The sequence below is a fragment of the Eriocheir sinensis genome, chromosome 30 (genome assembly GCF_024679095.1).
Source record: "Eriocheir sinensis breed Jianghai 21 chromosome 30, ASM2467909v1, whole genome shotgun sequence".
NCBI lineage: Eukaryota > Metazoa > Arthropoda > Malacostraca > Decapoda > Varunidae > Eriocheir > Eriocheir sinensis.
Window position 1 is genome coordinate 900,106 of NC_066538.1, and position 19,185 is coordinate 919,290.

Here is a 19,185-nt window from a genome sequence, read left to right on the forward strand (position 1 = left end):
CAATATGAGTACTGAATAGGAATACTCCATCCCTGACATACATGATGAAGGATAATGAAGGAAAGGCTGGTTGAATATGGAGACTGGACTAGTATAGCTTAGCTTGGGCCCTGTAGACTACAAATAGGTAAATACAAATTGATTACCTTCCAGACCTCCCTTCTAATTCCTTCTACTTTTTACTACTACTGCTACTACTACTACTACTCCTGCTGACATAATTTATCTAGCATAGTCCATACCCTCCAGTAGGTGAAGCAGGAGGGAGACCTGGAGGGTAAGCAATGAGTAGGGTGGATAAAAATATTAGCAGGAGAAGTAGGAGGTAGTAGAAGTAGTAGTAGTAGTAGTAGTAGTAGTAGTAGAAGATAGAAGAAGAAATGAGACTTGCAGTGTATGGTGAAAATATATGAATAGGCTCGTTTTTTTTTTTTTTTTTTTTTTTTTACAAAGAGACAGCTCAAGGGCACACACACACACACACACACACACACACACACACACACACACACACACACACACACACACACACACACACACACACACACACACACACACACACACACAAAAAAAAAAAAAAAAAAAAAAAACAATAATAAAAAAAAGCCCGCTGCTCGATGCTGGAGGAATGACAACCGGTGACCAGGAACTCGACCGTCACCGTTGCCGCCACATTCAAAGTCGCTTTATACAAATATCTTATATTCACTAAGAAACATTTATACATCTTCCTCTCCACTGTTATTGCTCACAGTAATTTTTTGTATAAAGTACAGATAACATAATACAGCGTCACCTTAATTACACCTGCGGATATATTACAGTATGATACAGGAGTCCAAACACATACATACAAAATATATTTCACTCCCGGCAACAAACACATTCACCACTGACGCCACGGAGCATTGAATCGTTGTCGTTAGCGTGAGGGAGACAGAGGCAATGGTCCTGCTGAGGCTGTGCGGGGCGTGCAGGCGTGGTGTGAGGACCCCACTCGCACTGTGCCGACTCTGGCCCACGACAACCCAGGGTGAAATGTTAATGTGGAAATGTCGCATGTGCTCGGAAAGAAAGAAATGATCGCTGGATGCTGAGTCGCCGTAGTGTGAAAGGGGCCTAACAGTCGCTGGGTTTTCATGGTCTAGAGTCGACATGGTGTGAATGGGGGCTTAAGCATCGAGGCTCGCCGCGACAACACCTCCCCGCATGCCCCCAGCCACAGACACACGGGCACAACTTTTGAGGCATCGTTTCGTGCCGTCAATGCTCACAACAGGCAAACCTCAAATCATGTAGTTTCCCAAAATACGAAAAAACAAATTCAAGTTCACAGTGCATATGCTTAAAATATATTCCAAGGTTTTGAGTTCGTGTGTGAAAGGGTTAGCACGAGAAAATGTATGTATGTAGGTGTGTAGGTATTTATAAGTGTTTTGTGGGTGTGAGTCGTGTCTCGTAAATGCCGAATGGAAAGTGAAATCAGCAACAGTCGAGGAAAAAATAATACAGCAAAAACATTCAAGTCGTTAAGCAGTTTTGTGGATATGAATCTTAACCCGGTAGCAGCGACGGGCCAATTTTGTGGCTTCACCATGTAGCAGCAACGGGCCAAATTTGTGCCATGATATTTACCCCCCAAAATAGATGTTACATAATTTGATCTCAAATGCTTTGATATATATCATGAAATGGTTTGTGTGAGGGGTGATTTTTTAAAATTTTTCTTGCTTGGAGGGACCATTAAGAAACATGATCCCCGCTGCTACCGGGTTAATCTCGTAATTGCCGAATGGAAAGTGAAATCAGCAACAGTCAAAGTTATTATAAGGCAAACACATTCAAGCCGCAAAACAGTTTTGTCAGTATGAATCTTATCTTGTAATTGCCGAATGAACTGAATCAAAAAGAAGTAGAGTGTATAAACCCTAACTATTTTACGGATCACAAAATAATGTATTCATAAGTGTTTACTTGTTTACTTGCTGAATAAAAAAAGTGAAGTGCATAAACCCATAAGCGTTTTCGCCAATATAAATTTAAACCTTATACTCGCTGAATCAAAAAGAAGTGCAGTGCATCAACCTCAAATATTCCAAGCTTTGAAATTTGTTGAAAGACGAGAAGAAAAAATATAATCGTGACTGTTTATGCCGAGGTCTGTGAGCCACAAATCTCTGGCTCAGCGTTGATGAGGCCGAGTGCCGCCAACAGCCAGTCCTGGGGCGGCGCAGAGCAAGAGTGCGACCGAGAAGACCGATGCAGTGCAACTCTTCGTACTCGGATTAGAATGACAGTGAAAGACCAAGAATGGGACGTACCGAAGACCGAAGATTTAGTGAGTTATTTTGTTTTACGTGAAAATTCATCAACATTAAATTCTTGAGTTCTGATCAACATTTAACATTATACGCTAGTTTCTATATTTATATATTTGTATATATATTTATATATATTTATATATCTTCATATATTAATGTATATGTAAATCTGAATGTACACATGAAATAAATAACTTAGCACATAAAAATTTTTAATCGGTAAATTATTATTCGGGAGATGTTGTATCGAGCTGTACAGGTGAGGCAGCGCCGCCACACGCTGGGAGGGAAGAGGAAATCAACCACCACGATTTAGGTGAACACAAACAAGTTCCCAAGACAACTTAAGCGTCAAAAAGGAAGACACAAGGGTTCCTATGTTATCAGAGCAATCAAGAAATCACAGTTTTGTCTTTCTTTATCAATTCTAGTGAAAAAGTTTTTGCATCAACACAGTGGAGCGCCTTGAGCTTCGCCTTGAGCCCTGCGGAGTGGCCGGGCGGCGGTGGCGATGACGGACCGCCCCCGGCAGGCTCAGGACACCAAATAAAGCTTCTCACGGATTGTCGCTGAATGTGCTAGTAATCGCTACAGAGTCAACTAAAGTCAGGCTAATTTCTTTACCTGAGATCAGGGGAGGCCAGCACCCACTCAGTATATCACGCACACCCCAGCTGCCTTGTATGTGCTACCGTCCCAGCTCCACTAAGGCACGAGTGAGAAGGAATACTGTCACCAACACAAGAGTTACGCTAAGCTGCCAACAACACCTTGAGGCTCCCCTGCGCGGCCTAAACAGCTCTTTGGTATCGGGAGGGGAACGCTACCCCCCCCCTCCCTTCTTTGAGGCTAACAGGAGTCAACAAGTCTTCACGCTACACGGGTTAGGTTAGGTTACATTTAGCTGCACCAGACGGGCTCAGTGGCTGCCCTGTTTTGACGTGTAACAATGGTAATAATAAGCACGAGTTGCCATTCAGTAGCTGCGGTAGAGGTCAGTTAATCCGTAAGTTTTTTTTTTGATAATTTAAAACTTCGGATTCTGAGCAATTGTTTCCCGTCACACTTTTCTGCGTTCGAGATTTCCGACTGTCATTTGTTTTGGGATGATTATGGTCTGTATTCATAAACATATCAGGTTCCTATTACGTCCATTTCCCAAGGCCACAGAGAGAAGATTAACCGGGTTTTCATGGGGGTGTTATCCTGTTCAAGATGCAGGAGTCGTGTAAAGCCATCTCCAGGATCACGAAACAGCCCATGATAACCCCAGGACCTTCCACGAGAGGCATTTCAAACAGGGGAACTGCGGCGCCGAGACTTAAAAAATACGGCTTATAATTCACTTTTACACAGACTCGGACTGCCAGGATTTCCGCGTAACCAAAGCAATGCAAATTAGTGGACTTCTACCACCACGTTTGTACTTGATTTTTCTTCTCGGTCTAATCAAAACACATCAACAAATTTTAGACAGTAACAATGACCCATACAATCTCACACACACACACTTGCTGCTCTGAAGGTAAATATTTAAAGCCAACATTAATCACTTTCTTGTCTGAGTCACGAAGATCTCCGGGAGTGGCGATCCAGCCCACGTCTTGTCTCATAAGCTTCCAGACGGCACCCAGAGCGTCTTGGACTGTTCCTGGTCGACGCACGACTTGACCTGCGTGCTGGTGTAGGGCAGGTTGACGGCGGCAGCGATCACGGCTGGAACGGGAAAAACAGTGACATTAACTTAGGGTCAGATTATGGGAAAAACAGTGACATTAACTTAGGGTCAGATTATGGGAAAAACAGTGATATTAACTTAGGGTTAGATTATGGGAAAAACAGTGACATTAACTTAGGGTCAGATTATGGGAAAAACAGTGACATTAACTTAGGGTCAGATTATGGGAAAAACAGTGATATTAACTTAGGGTTAGATTATGGGAAAAACAGTGATATTAACTTAGGGTTAGATTATGGGAAAAACAGTGACATTAACTTAGGGTCAGATTATGGGAAAAACAGTGACATTAACTTAGGGTCAGATTATGGGAAAAACAGTGATATTAACTTAGGGTCAGATTATACTAGGAGGTTAAGTTAAGTATGGAATGTACACAGAATCACAAAAGTAGGTATATAAGTATTGTAAGTAATTAAGTGGGTCTCCCTCTGAGTGTTAGATTTCCGCATTTGTTACTTAACTTAACCTCCCGGCATTACATACACAGGAATATAAGGCGACTGCAAGGGGACAATTAGCCAGTTATTTACCTTTATTATTATCATTTAGCCAGTCATTTATTCCATTTATATCTCTTAACTGTTTGCATGCACCACATCAGCTTCATCAACATTTAGATATATTTTCAGTTTTTCTCTACGGCAGCGTTGTTTTTTTTTCAGTTTTCCTTCCTTTGCTCTTGGATCCAATTCCCTCAACAGTTCCTTGCCTTCATCTCCCCAACAGCTCCTCTTCTCTATCTCCCCAACACCTCTTCTTATCCCCCCCAATAGCTCCTCTTCTCTATCTCCCCAACACCTCTTCATATCCCCCCCAATAGCTCCTCTTCTCTATCTCCCCAACACCTCTTCTTATCCCCCCCAATAGCTCCTCTTCTCTATCTCCCAAACACCTCTTCTTATCCTCTCCAATAGCTCCTCTTCTATATCTCCCCAACACCTCTTCTTATCCTCCCCAATAGCTCCTCTTCTCTATCTCCCAAACACCTCTTCTTATCCTCTCCAATAGCTCCTCTTCTCTATCTCCCCAACACCTCTTCTTATCCCCCCCAATAGCTCCTCTTCTCTAGCTCCCCAACACCTCTTCTTATCCCCCCCAATAGCTCCTCTTCTCTATCTCCCCAACACCTCTTCTTATCCTCTCCAATAGCTCCTTGGCTCAATCTCCTAAAACACTCCCTCTCCTTAATCTCCCCAACAGTTCTTTCTCTCTAATCCTTGACTCATCTTCCCAACAGTTCCTCTTCCTCTCCTCTCCTCTCCTTGCCCTCCCAAATGGCTCCTCCCTTAACCAACTCAATAGTTCTCTAATCCTTGACTCATCTTCCCAACAGTTCCTCTTCCTCTCCTCTCCTCTCCTTGCCCTCCCAAACGGCTCCTCCCTTAACCAACTCAACAGTTCTCTAATCCTTGACTCATCTTCCCAACAGTTCCTCTTCCTCTCCTCTCCTCTCCTCGCCCTCCTAAACGGCTCCTCCCTTAACCAATTCAATAGTTCTCTAATCCTTGACTCAATCTTCCCAACAGTTCCTCTTCCTCTCCTCTCCTCTCCTTGCCCTCCTAAACGGCTCCTCCCTTAACCAACTCAACAGTTCTCTAATCCTTGACTCAATCTTCCCAACAGTTCCTCTTCCTCTCCTCTCCTCTCCTCGCCCTCCTAAACGGCTCCTCCCTTAACCAATTCAATAGTTCTCTAATCCTTGACTCATCTTCCCAACAGTTCCTCTTCCTCTCCTCTCCTCTCCTGCCCCTCCCACCTGCCCCAGTCCTCCTCCTCCCCTCACCTGATATAACATGCTTGTACTCCTGCTCCATCTTGGCCGCCAGCTCGTACATCTCCTTGGCCTCCTTCTGGGATATCCTCCACGTGGGTGGGTGGACTCCACACACTCCCCCTGGATTGGCTTGTGGAAACTGAACTTGAGCAGCAGCAGCATGGGTGTTGTGGTGTGGTGGTAGCCAACTGACGACAGCCTCCAGGATGTGATGATGACAGGACAGTAGGGGGGGTAGGGAAACAGTTTAAGAAAATAATCAAGCTCCATACTAAGATAGAGTAGCTGCAAGGGAGATGCTTGAGGGTGTAGGAAACACCTCCCGGATCTGGAAGTTTTAGGAGTTAAATAATCAAGATACTAAGATAGAGTAGCTGATGTCCAGGATGCCGAGAGAGGGTGAGGGAAACAGTTATCTAAGAGTTAGTTAAATAATCAAGATACTAAGATAGAGTAGCTGCAAGGGAGAGAGAGGGTGTAGGAAACAGTTATCTAAGTTTCTAGGATGCCGTGACAGCTCTGGGGTAGGGAAACGGTGCAAAAGAGTTAGTTAAATAATCAAGATACTAAGATAGAGTAGCTGCAAGGGAGAGAGAGGGTGTAGGAAACAGTTATCTAAGTTTTTAGGAGTTAAATAATCAAGATACTAAGATAGAGTTGCTGCAAGGGAGAGAGAGGGTGTAGGAAACAGTTATCTAAGTTTTTAGGAGTTAAATAATCAAGATACTAAGATAGAGTTGCTGCAAGGGAGAGAGAGGGTGTAGGAAACAGTTATCTAAGTTTTTAGGAGTTAAATAATCAAGATACTAAGATAGAGTAGCTGCAAGGGAGAGAGAGGGTGCAGGAAACAGTTATCTAAGTTTTTAGGAGTTAAATAATTAAGATACAAAGATAGAGTTGCTGCAAGGGAGAGAGAGGGTGTAGGAAACAATTATCTAAGTTTTTAGGAGTTAAATAATCAAGATACTAAGATAGAGTAGCTGCAAGGGAGAGAGAGGGTGCAGGAAACAGTTATCTAAGTTTTTAGGAGTTAAATAATCAAGATACTGAGATAGAAGGATTGATGAGGTGTATGAAACAATTATCCAAGTTATAGTCAATGAGCCGGTCAGGATACTTATTTTTTTATTCTTTCATATAATCTAGTTCATATACAGTTTTTTTATTCAGTAGTGTCAAGCAAGCTATCCACGGTTAAGTCAGTAGTATGTATCTGTGTATTGCTCTCAAATGAATCTGTAATATTCATATGTATATTTTTATGATAAGTATTTTTTGACATATATTTTCTTCATAGGCACTATAGGTGAAGGCGTAAAAATAAATAAATAAATAAATAAATAATAATATAAAAAACTCATGCAGCAGTTTTTTCAGTGTCTTTTACAATAACTAAAATACAATAAACAAAAAAATAGCTTGTCCTTTACCATAACAAACACAATGAACAAAAAATAACTTTTTTTTTACCATAACAAACACAATGAACAAAAAATAACTTGTCCTTTACCATAACATAAACACAATGAACAAAAAATAACTTGTCCTTTACCATAACATAAACACAATGAACAAAAAATAACTTGTCCTTTACCATAACATAAACACAATGAACAAAAAATAACACAATAAACACAATAAACACAATAACAAACACAATAAACCAAAAATAACATGTCTTTTACCATAACATAAACAAAATAAACCAAAAATAACTTGTGTCTTTTACCTCAACTACAACACAATAAACAAAAAATAAGTGTCTCACCTTGTCGCAGATCTCCTTGACCTGGCTGACGGTGGTTGCCTCGAAGTGTGAGCCGCGGCGCCGGTAGTCCACGACGAGGTTCTTCTGGACGCCTTCCTCCAGCTCGGCGGCGGAGAGGCGACTCACCTCGGGGACGCACCTGGTGAAGTTATGGGGGTAGTCGTGGCACAGCTTGTCACACACCAGCTCCCAGAGAGGACCGACGATCACCACGGGACGCCGCACCAGGTCTGGGAACAAAAAAGACACATTCGGTTCATTGGGAGTTCTAAAAAAATGAATGAATATTTTTATGTATATTATACCTATGTGTTACTCCATATTTACTGAACATGCAACTCACAGTCGAGGCGCTCCACCCTGATGTAGGAGTTAGGGCAGAGGTCGTCGTGCAGCGGCGCCGTCTCGGTGTAGGAGTTGAGGGAGGCGTCGGAGAAGCTGGCCAGCTCCTTGGAGTCGCGTGAGGATGAGCGTGAGTGTTTCTTTCTCTTGAAGAAGGAGCGGCGCGCGGAGGTGAAGCCACGCCGCGAGGAGTCCATCTGCAGGTCCCCAACGCTGCGCTGAAGTCGCATCTCCTCCTCAACCCTGCGGCAGAGAATCATTGTTATTATAAGAGAAGAAGAGGATGAGAGAGGAGAAAGAGGACAAGAGAATTTAGAAGATTATAGAAATGGAGGGACTGAGGGACAGGGTAATAAATAGAAATAGCTTGAGATACACAACAAACAAATATAATAAAGTAGTAAAGTAATGTAGAGCAAAAGTAACTGGCAAGTGAGAAAGTAAGACAACACAGAGAGAAACAAAATGAAGTGAAAGTGAAGTAAAAGAGGAATGCAAAGAATGACAAAGCACGTCTCACTCACTTGTCCTTGCTCGGAACGGTGCCCCACTGCCGCTTGTGTCCGTCCTCGTCCACCACCCAGGCCCGCCACAGCCCCGGCACGTTGTTGAACATGGTGTTGTCCACGTACAGGATGTCCTCCTTGCGAAACCTCAGGTCGGACGGGTCACCGGCGTCACCCAGGCGGTCAAATTTTGCTCGGATGTAGAAACTGTCGCCTGGCTGGTCCTGAATCTCCTCGTATCCTGGAAAATATAGCAAAGTAGTATTAGATAAGGTAGTTACTTATTACAGAGATGATACGGTAAGAATGAATAAATACTAAAACACAAGACAATTTTTTTACCCAAAGTCTGTTTTTTCACCCCTTAACCCCTTCACTCCGCAACGCCAATGTCAGCATTCGACAGGCATTATCGTATGGAAAGGGCTCTTCCATTTCCTCTTAAGAGGTTTAGAAGAGGATTAAGAGGAAATGGAAGAGGATTAAGAGGATTAATCCTCCATTTTCTCTTAACCCTTTCCATACTCTGACGCAGACGTCTGCATCACGTGTTGAAAGGGTTGAGTCTATTTCCTTTAGCCTACTAAATACAAAGGACAAAAAGCTCGTACTCACTCAATACTGTATCAGAAAATGAGGTTAGTGTAGCCCAAACTGAAGAAGGGGCACAATACAGCAATCATTTAAAACCTTTTTCAAGCCTTAAGTCTGTCAACTATACTTTAAAGCAACATGAACACTAGGAACACTCACTCTGGTAGTTGTACTGGACTAGCATGGTCACGTTGTCGGCTGGCTTGGCTAACTCAAAGGCTGCCTGCTCTGCCGTCGCGTGCCTCAGGTCCACCCCATTGTACTCCAGGATGTGGTCGCCGGGACGCAGGCCGGCCCTCGCTGCGGGGGAGTCGGGCGGCACAGCGTGGATGAATATTCCCAGCGCGTTGCCGCCGACCATCTGGATTCCGAGGTTGTGGGACTTGATCAACTCGAGGTAGACGAGACGAGGTTCCCCGCTGATGTTGTTGCCGCTGCCCCCGCCGCCGCCGCTGCTGCCGCCCCCTGTGCCCCCTCCCCCTCCCCCACCTCCTGTACCGGTGCCCCCGCCCCCACCACTGCCCCCGCTGTTGTCACTCCGCCTGAGGAAGGAACGGAGAAAGGAGTGAGTCTGGCATTCAACAAAAACATGAGAAAGAGGAAGAGGAGAGAAGAGGAGAGGGGAGGAGAGGAATGGAGAGGAGAGAAGAGAAGAGGAGATAAGGACCTCTTCAACACATCCCCCTAACGAGACTCACCTGGAAAAAGTGTCCTGTCGTTTCAAGGTGTTCATGACATGCGCAATTTCTGGGCGAGTCAGAGTGGACCGCGCCGAGGGTGGAAGCGAGTGGTCCAGGGTGTCGCGCAGGTCCAGGGGTCCGCGGAGGGTTGACGTGGTGGACGGGGGGAGGTCGTCATCGTCCCCGGGGTGTTGGGTGTCCAGGGGGGTTGGCTTGGGGGAGTTCCGAGGCGTGGGGGTGCCCAGCCAGGACCCGTCGACGCTGCTTCCACTACTGCTTCCCTCCCAGCAGTCAGCCTCGTGGTATTCTGGCATAGGGGAAGGAATTGAGTCATGTGTTAATGCCTGGATAACTCGTGTGTGTGTATTTACCTAGTTATAGTTTTACAAGGCCTGGGCTGTATGCTGGTGTGGTCCCATCTCCGTATCTGCATTTATCCAACTTTTCCTTAAAGCATTGCACACTCTTTGCCGATACTACATCCTCACTTAGTCTGTTTCAAACCTCTATATTTCTTTGCAGGAAGCTATATTTCTTTATGTCTCTCAAGCATCTTCCCTTCCTCAATTTTTTACTGTGTCCTCTTGTGTTCCTGGAGGTAATTCCTTCTTTTAGTAGTAACTCCTCATTGTCTTCTTCTTCCATTTTGCTCAATAATTTATAGATTTGTATTAGGTCTCCCCTTTCTCTTCTTTGTTCTAGTGTTAGTAAGTCCATTTCCTTTAGTCTTTTAGTGTATATGTGTGTGTGTGTGTGTGTGTGTGTGTGTGTGTGTGTGTGTGTGTCAGTGTGTTCCCTCTCCAGCAGTCTGTTTTGGGGTGTTCTGGCAAAGGGGGAGAAGGGGGTGATAATGTCTTGAGTTCTTGTATGTTTGTGTATGTCTCTGTATGTTCTATTTTTCTGTCAGACGTATTAACGATAAAGTAAATAAAACAGATGTCAATGAAAGTATAGCAGTAAATCAAAGCATATAAAAGTTAGATTGCTCACTGTCAGGGTTGTACTGGACCAGCATGGTGACCGAGGTGCCGCACTGGGAGAGCACCATGGAGGCCGACTGCTTGGTGGCCGACCTCATGTTGATGCCGCACACCTCCAGCAGCTGGTCACCAACGCACAGCCCAACCTGGAGGAAGGAACAAACATATATAATCATTAAGCTGTTTTCTATTTGAGAGTATAATTATGTATCTTGATTTTGTTCTCGTTCGTTTGCTTGTCATGTTCTTTATATATATGGCGATGTGCGAAATAAAATTATTATTATTATTATTATTATTATTATATTGACTTGGTGACTTTGGTGGAGAGAGAAAGAACACACACACTGATTTGGTGATTTTGGTGAGAGTATCATCCTAATAACCTGTCTACTCCTTCATTGCTTTCCTTTATTGATTGTTTTTGTCAATTGCAATATTTCCCTTTATGCAGGACTTGAAATAATCTGGGAGGAGGAGGAAAAGGAGGAGGAGGAGGAAAAGGAGGAGGATAAGGAGGAGGATGGGGAGGATAGGATAGGATAGAAGAGGATAAGAGAGGAGAGGAGAGGAGAAAATATATGAGAAGAGGAAAGGAGAGGAGAGAAGAGAAGAGGAGGATGAGGAGAGGAAAGAAAAGCAAGGGAAAGGAACAGAGAGGAGAGGAGGAGAAGGAAGAGAAGGAAGAGGAGGAGGATGAGGAGCAGGTGAAGGAGGAAGGGGAGAGGAGAGGAGAGGAGAGGAGAGGAGAGGAGGAGAAGGAAGAGACGGAGGAGGAGGAGCAGGTGAAAGAGGAGAGGAGAGGAGAGGAGAGGTGAAGGAAGAGAAGGAGGAGGAGCAGGTGAAAGAGGAGAGGGAAGAGGAGAGGAGAGGAGGAGAAGGAAGAGACGGAGGAGGAGCAGGTGAAGGAGGAAGGGGAGAGGAGAGGAGAGGAGAGATACAGAAGGGGGAGTCACTTACCCGTGCTGCCAGGGAGTTGATGTGGACAGACGACACGTAAACGCCACCACTCTCGAGGCAGCGGATCTGAATGCCAAGCTGCTGGGAGGACTTCTCAATATAGATGTTCCTTAAGTCCCCCGGGTTAGGCCTGTGAAGAGATTGTGTTGTTGAATACTTGAATACCGCACCCACACACACCCACCCACCTCCTCACTTAAACTCTTCCCTTCTCTCTTTTCCTCTCCTTTTCTCTACACTCCCTCACCTACACCTATTCCCCCATTACACGCACTCTATTTACACATCAACACATCCTGGTGAACTGAACATGTCTTGCCCTGAAACAATCTTATACTGTCTGAGTCTGCAAAACACCCTATGAAATTCAACGCACCCTATTTACACCCTAACACACCCTACTTACAAGCCTCTAAATCACACCCTATTTACAAGCTAACACTCTTTGGAATGCCTGAACACACCCTATTTACACCCTAACACACCCTACTTACAAGCCTCTACATCACGCCCTATTTACAAGCTAACACTCTTTGGAATGATCACACCCTATTTACAAGCTAACACTCTTTGGAATGCCTGAACACACCCTATTTACACCCTAACACACCCTACTTACAAGCCTCTACATCACGCCCTATTTACAAGCTAACACTCTTTGGAATGCCTGAACGCACCCTATTTACACCCTAACACACCCTACAATCCCTTAACGCACCCTATTTCAACCCTAACCCAGCCTGGCACACCAAACACCACCACATCTTACTTCCGGTAGTCCTGGTAGTGAGGGCTGTGGACCGAGTGGCTGATCTGGGTGATGTGCGGCAGACCCTTGTTGCTGCTGCTGCTGTTACTACTGCCTCGGCCGCCACTGTTAGTTCCGCTGACGCCCACCATCTCCACCGAGTAGCTCAGAGGCATTGGGGACCCTCTCTCGGAGTTCCGCTCGACGCTGCTTGCTTTGCCTCCGCTGCTCTTGCTGGCGACACTGGCGTTGCTGGGTATTCTGGGGACCATATAGAAGAAGAAATATGTAGTTGTTTAATGTCTATTCTTGCCTATTTGTTTGTAGGAGCGGCGAGTAGTGTTTTTTAAGAAATTTTATGTACTCTTTTTATTGCCCTTGAGCTGTGTCCTCTGATGTTAGTGCAGAATAAGTAACATGTAGTGATTTTATATTTATTTTCGTATGTGTTTGTTTCTATTAAAGGTACAGAACAGGTAACATACAGTGATTTAATGTCTTTTCTTGCCTATCTGTTTGTACTGACAGTGCAGAATAGTAACATGTAGTGATTTTGTTTATTTTATCATGTGTTTGTTTCTATTAGTGGTACAACCAACCTTACCCAACTAACCTAACCTAACCTAACCAACCTTACCCAACTAACCTAACCCAACAAACCTAACCTAACCTAAACATCCTCACCCAACTAACTTAGCCTAACCTAACCAACCTCACCCAACTAACCTAGCCTAACCTAACCAACCTCACCCAACCAACCTAACCAACCTCACCCAACTAACCTAGCCTAACCTAACCAACCTTACCTTACTAACCTAACGAACCTCACCTTACTAACCTAACCAACCTCACCCTACAAACCTAGCCTAACCTAACCAACCTCACCCAACTAACCTAACCTATACTAACCAACCTCACTCAACTAACCTAACCTAGCCTAACCAACCTCACCCACCTAACCTAGCCTAACCTAACCAACCTCACCTTACTAACCTAACCTAACCAACTCACCAAACTAACCTAACCTAACCTAACAATCACCTTACTAACCTAACCTAACCAACCTGACCCAACCAAATGCAGCCACTTACCGAATCCTCTCATCTTCTTTCCGAGGCATCGTCCCCATGGCAGATCGCTGGGAATCGTGGTAGGGCGGGGGGCAGGAGTGGTGGGGTAGGGGGGGCGGCTCCTCGGACCCCACACGGTATGGATGGATGTGCAGCGTGCGAGGCTTGTGGTGGCCCGAGAGCTCAAAAGACGGCGACGGGGAGTGATAGAATGCCCCACTGCCGACTGAGCCAATCACCCCTAATGGACTAGGCGACGAGGTGGGCCGGCTGTCGTAGTAGATCCTGTCTCTGGGGTCGCGGTCTGGTCCGGGCGAGGAGAGGATGCTGTCGCCGCTTCTTGATGACGGGAGAAAGTTTGAGTGTCCGAGGGAATGCATCGGCGGTGAGGAATATCGCGCTGAAACTGCACTTACCGACGAGCTGATGGTGCTGTGTGGGTACGTATGCGTGTGTGTGAGGGAGAAATGCGGGATTGGGGTGTACTGGGGAAACGCCGGGGGGGACTGAAGCGTGGGTATGGGTGGGGAGTAGAGACCGGCATGGGGGTGTGGGATACGGGAGTGCGAGGGTGTGCGATCGCCGCCATGGTGCAGTGACGTGGGTCTCGTTCCGTAACAAGGAGGGAGGCTAATGGACTGCTGCGGGTTGGGGTCGACAGGGGACATATTACTCTCACTGTCCCTCTGCGGATACTTAATAATATTCCTCTTCACGTAATACTCCAGCTCCTCTTTCCCGACATTTCCCGAGGTGACGGAGAAGTCGATGGAGGAGTTATCCGATTGCGTCAGCGAACTCAACTGGTCTCCACGCTCCGATTCCTCGTTCTTCCGATCAACCGATGAGCTGTACACTTCCTGGCTTGGGTACACACTTCCCGTCGACTGTGGGCTTGTGAAAACCTGCGCGGCGCTACTTCGAGAGCAGGACTTGATCCCCGTGCTGTCGATGCCCTTGTAGATGCTGAACTGTGGGCTGCGGGGGCTGCTCGAGGGGGGTCTGGAGCTGGTCATTGTCCTTGTGCTGGAGTGATTGTTGTGGTGGTAAGACTCAAAGGGTTTAGAATCGTGTGTGTATTGGGAGGAGTTGAACGAGGGGAGAAACACGGATATCTGCGGACGTTCCTTTCGGTGGTGCGTGTATACGACGGTGCCGGTGTTAGCGTCCCAGGTGCTGCTGACGCCACCTTTGTACTTGGGCCATGTTCCGCCGGACTCCTCCTTCTCGCGCTTCTTCGATCGCTTGGTGGTGCTTGTGCCCCCGTTGCTCTCGCTTTTGTGGTGGTACAGGTTGTTTACGGAGTCCAGCTGGGCGATGGCGCTCTCCGCTTCGTGATCGAGAACCGACGTCATGTGCTTCTTCTTCTCCTCTTTGTCTCGGCTTTCGCTACGGCCGTCCACTCGCTCCCGGCTGTGTCGTCGCGGCCGTACCATGTTCTTGATGAGGTCGAGGGGGCCAGTCACCGTTCCCTTCTCCCCGGTGGCCTTGGTGACATTATAAACCTTTTCGTTGCTGCCGTATCGCTTGCTGCTTCCGTCCTCGCTGTGCACGCCGCCAGACCCCGGGACAAGCTTCTTCACTAGCTCCCGACTCCCCGCCCGCCCCGAACTCACTCCGGAATCCTTGGAGGGCGAGGTGGGCGAGGAGTACGGCCGTGAGGAGGAGGTTGATTTGTCGTCCTCGGTGATGTTGTGGCCGCTGGAGGATGAGCTGAGGGGCGCCGAGAGGGAGGACGAGCCGTGTGACTTGAGGGTCGTGAGCTGCACCACCTCGCCGGCTGAGTCCAAGAGCCCCTGCACCTCCTCGCAGCTGCTCAGGTTGTCCACTGGCTTGCCGTTGATCTGGGGGGAAGGGGAAGGCTAGGTTTTCTCTACACATGTATACTATTAAATTCAGTTCATGTATCATATCTAAAATTTTCCTTTCCTTGTTAGTGCTTTCTCTAGATTGTATATACTCATAATTTCTGTTCATGTATCATATCTAAAATTTTCCTTTCCTTGTTAGTGCTTTCTCTAGATGTATATACTCATAATTTCTGTTCATGTCATATCTAAAATTTCCCTTTCCTTGTTAGTGATTTCTCTAAATGTATATGCCTCTTAAATCCTGTTCATGTATCATATCTAAAAAAAAACTTTCCTTGTTAGTGCTACCTCTAAATGTATATGCTTTTTAAATTCTGTTAATGCATTTCTCTTAACATTTTCCTTTCCTTGTTAGTGCTTTCCCTAACCATATATGCCTCTTGAATTCTTTTTATTTTTACAACAAACGAGACAGCTCAAGGGCAGCAAAAAGAGCATAGAAAAAAAAAGCCTGCTACTCACCGCGCCCGTAAGACAGAAAAGTAAAGAGTGGCCAAAAAAGGTCAATTTAACGCATCTTTAACATTTTCCTTCCCTCACTGGCAGACACAATACATGGGAGTCACTTACGTTCAGCACGCGGTCGCCGATGGCCAGGCTTCCCTCTCGTGCTGCAGGGCTGCCAGGGAGGATGTTCGCAATGTATACGCCGGTGTGCAGCATGAGGCCGTGGTGGGAGGCGCGGGGGCAGTGCAGGTGGGCCGTGTGCAGGCTGCGGCCACCACTGCGCCGCCGCCGGACTGTCATGTGGATCCAGCCGCCGCCGTTGATCACCGCCGCGTAAACACTCTCCCGGTCCACACCCTGGCAGTCCATGCTGTTCAGACGCACTATTTGGTCGTGAACCCTGAGGAGGAGGAGGAGGAATACATAGGAATACATAGGAAGAACAGACACCAGAAGACCTATCGGACCACAACAGTAAGAGACGGTGGACAGCATTAAAACATGGATTATATTAATGGACTGAACAAAATTAATTAATGATATAATATGATGTGTGTTTCATTAAGTGGCGAACCAATGATGATTACACGCGTCATCGCCGGAGTGCGCGATGGTTACTGGAAGGCTTTCTCTGATAAATGACTCTGGCTTTTCTGTTCTGAATGCTTCTACTAATGCCATTGTGGTCATTTTTCATATCATTTTTTTATTAGTCCTTGAGTTGCCTTCACATGGTGGATAGTGGATGGTTACTGGAAGGCTTTCTCTCATAAATGACTCTGGCTTGTCTGTTCTGAATGCTTCTACTAAACGCCATTGTGGTCATTTTTCATATCATTTTTTATTTGTCCTTGAGTTGCCTTCACACTAAGAGATGGTGGATGGTTACTGGAAGGCTTTCTCTCATAAATGACTCTGGCTTGTCTGTTCTGAATGCTCCTACTAACGCCATTGTGGTCATTTTTCGTTCTTTTTTTATTAGTCCTTGAGTTGCCTTCACACTAAGAGATGGTGGATGGTTACTGGAAGGCTTTCTCTGATAAATGACTCTGGCTTGTCTGTTCTGAATGCTTCTACTAAACGCCATTGTGGTCATTTTTCATTTCCTTTTATATTTGTCCTTGAGTTGCCTTCTTTTCTGTATATAATAATACAAAAAGAGGAGGATGGGAGGACGACAATTAGTAATTAACCCGGTAGCTGCAGGGATCGTGTTTCTTAATGGTCCCTCTAAGCGAGAAAACTGAGAAAGAATCATCACTCACGCAAACCATTTCATAACATATATCAATGCATTTGTGATCAGTTTAAGAATGAGCTATTTTAGGAGGTTTATATCATGGCAAAAATCTGGCCCGTCGCTGGTACACGGTAAAGCCACAAATTTGGCCCGTTGCTGGTACAAGGTAAAGTCACAAATTTGGTCCGTCACTGCTACCGGGTTAAAGGATGTGCCAGTAAGCTTCCACACTCACCTGAGCTTCCCCTCGAATGGTCCGTCCTTGGTAACACTGGTGACGTACACAGCTCCGTCGCCGCCGCCGCAGTGAGGGTCATCGCGGCCGCCCGCCACAACAAACCCAACATCGTTCGCAGACACAACACTCTGGTAAGGGAATAAATTTTGAGTTAACCTTCAGCTACTGTGTGTGTTTGCTATATCCCTTTTCTATTATTGGTCTGGGATATCTGATTTAGCTTACCTTACCTTACATTACCTAACCTAACCTAACCATACCTTACATTACCTAACCTAACTTAACCTAACCTAACTTAACCTAACCTAACCTTACATTACCTAACCTAACCTTACATTACCTGACCTAACTTAACCTAACCTTGCATTACCTAACCTAACCTAACCTAACCTAAGCTAACATAACATTACCTAACCTAACTTAACCTAACCTAAGCTAACCCTCCCTATTTCTGGTCCAAGGTAACCATCAGATACTTTATTTACTTTTGTTTGTTACTTTCTGTTACTTTTTGTTACTTCTGTTGCCGTGTTCATCTTCTGTGACTGTGTGTATCAGATCTCCCTCCTTCATGTATTCCTCAATCAATCACTTCACCTCCTGCTCTCATATCTGACTCTCCTCATTTTCCATTATTTATCTGGTTTGAAATAAGTATGCTTTGCAGAGACTAAAACCCCAGTGCTAAGGATAGTTATATGTCATCATCTCTCACCAACTTGCTCAGCCTATTGGTCAGAAGAGTCTCTATGCACGAGTACTTACAATTGGAATATGCAAAGTTTCTATCTCCCATTCTTGTAAGTCTGTGTCGATGGCGGAGTCTCTGGAGTGGTTGTGTGGCGGCAGATGTCTCACGACCTTCTCCTGTTCTGCCTCAAGCCTCTCTCTGGTTACAACACGAGAAAGTCATTAATAAACAACGTAAACATTCATTCCTTATACACAGAACCGGTAGATAATTACAGGTGAGCAAGAAGATATAAAGGAAGAGAGATTTTCGTAATATGAGGGTGGGAAGGAGGTACAACAGAGGAAACAAAAAAAAAGAAGAAGAACATAGGAGTAGAGCAGGCAGCCAGGCAGGGTAGGTAGGCAGGGTACAGGTGGGTAGAAAGGTATGCCAATCAATCAGCAGGTAAAGAAGAAAGCAATATTATAAAATGTCTTTGTAATTATTTAGCAGCAAAAATAACAACCTCACTTCAGCTCCTACAGTTTCTTTGACGATTCATTTCTCTGTTTCCTCATTACAGAAAACAAAGCAAAAATCCTTTCTCTGATAACCATAAAAGAAAGAGAGAGAATAAAACAACTATTCCTTAAGCACAACAACATAAAAACATCTTGGTAATTATTCCACAGCAAAAAGATCACACTCACTTCAGCTCCTACAGTTCCTTTGACGTTTCATTTCTGTTTCCTCATTACAAAGAACAAAACAAAAATCCCTTCTCTGATAACAACAAAAGAAAGAGAGAGAATAACACAACTATTCCTTAAGCAAAACATCAAGAAAAAGATGACCCTTACTTCAGCACCTTCAGTTCCTTTGAGGTCTCGTTTCTCTGTTTCCTCATTACAGAAAACAAAGCAAAAATCCTTTCTCTGATAACCATAAAAGAAAGAGAGAGAATAAAACAACTATTCCTTAAGCAAAACAACAACAAAGAGATCACACTCACTTCAGCTCCTTCAGTTCCTTTGAGGTCTCATTTCTCTGTTTCTTCATATCGTCAGAATCTCGCAGAGCTTCGGCCAGCTCCGACACCTTTCTGTCTCGCTCTCGTCGCAGCTTGTCACAGTGAGCTCGGATGGACTCTCTTTCTTGGACGATTTTGTCACGCTCGCTGAAGGCCCAGTCTCGGCGCCGCTTGGACACCTCTGCCTCCTGTTGTGCCTCTG

At 45.3% G+C, this 19,185-nt stretch overlaps 1 protein-coding gene and 1 long non-coding RNA gene across 2 annotated transcripts in view; both read right to left on the reverse strand.

The window, feature by feature from the left end:
- Positions 1 to 685: 685 nt before the first annotated feature.
- On the reverse strand, positions 686 to 5,933 carry LOC127005380 (uncharacterized). Its single transcript, XR_007758449.1, has 2 exons — positions 5,846 to 5,933; positions 686 to 4,037 (listed from the first exon to the last, which is right to left on the reverse strand). It is a non-coding gene; the product is annotated as an uncharacterized LOC127005380 (long non-coding RNA).
- A 255-nt stretch (positions 5,934 to 6,188) lies between these two features.
- LOC127005733 (disks large homolog 5-like) overlaps positions 6,189 to 19,185 on the reverse strand; it is a 139,375-nt gene continuing 126,378 nt past the window's right edge. Inside the window, exons 17-31 of the mRNA XM_050874845.1 lie at positions 18,966 to 19,182; positions 18,046 to 18,169; positions 17,278 to 17,408; positions 15,926 to 16,202; positions 13,506 to 15,328; positions 12,436 to 12,675; positions 11,667 to 11,796; positions 10,717 to 10,852; positions 9,745 to 10,033; positions 9,206 to 9,588; positions 8,471 to 8,693; positions 7,948 to 8,189; positions 7,605 to 7,834; positions 6,339 to 6,355; positions 6,189 to 6,219 (exon numbers count right to left, since the gene is read on the reverse strand). Of these exons, the coding sequence (XP_050730802.1) occupies positions 6,189 to 6,219; positions 6,339 to 6,355; positions 7,605 to 7,834; positions 7,948 to 8,189; positions 8,471 to 8,693; positions 9,206 to 9,588; positions 9,745 to 10,033; positions 10,717 to 10,852; positions 11,667 to 11,796; positions 12,436 to 12,675; positions 13,506 to 15,328; positions 15,926 to 16,202; positions 17,278 to 17,408; positions 18,046 to 18,169; positions 18,966 to 19,182 (4,493 nt within the window). The remainder of the gene's footprint in view (positions 6,220 to 6,338; positions 6,356 to 7,604; positions 7,835 to 7,947; positions 8,190 to 8,470; positions 8,694 to 9,205; positions 9,589 to 9,744; positions 10,034 to 10,716; positions 10,853 to 11,666; positions 11,797 to 12,435; positions 12,676 to 13,505; positions 15,329 to 15,925; positions 16,203 to 17,277; positions 17,409 to 18,045; positions 18,170 to 18,965; positions 19,183 to 19,185) is intronic.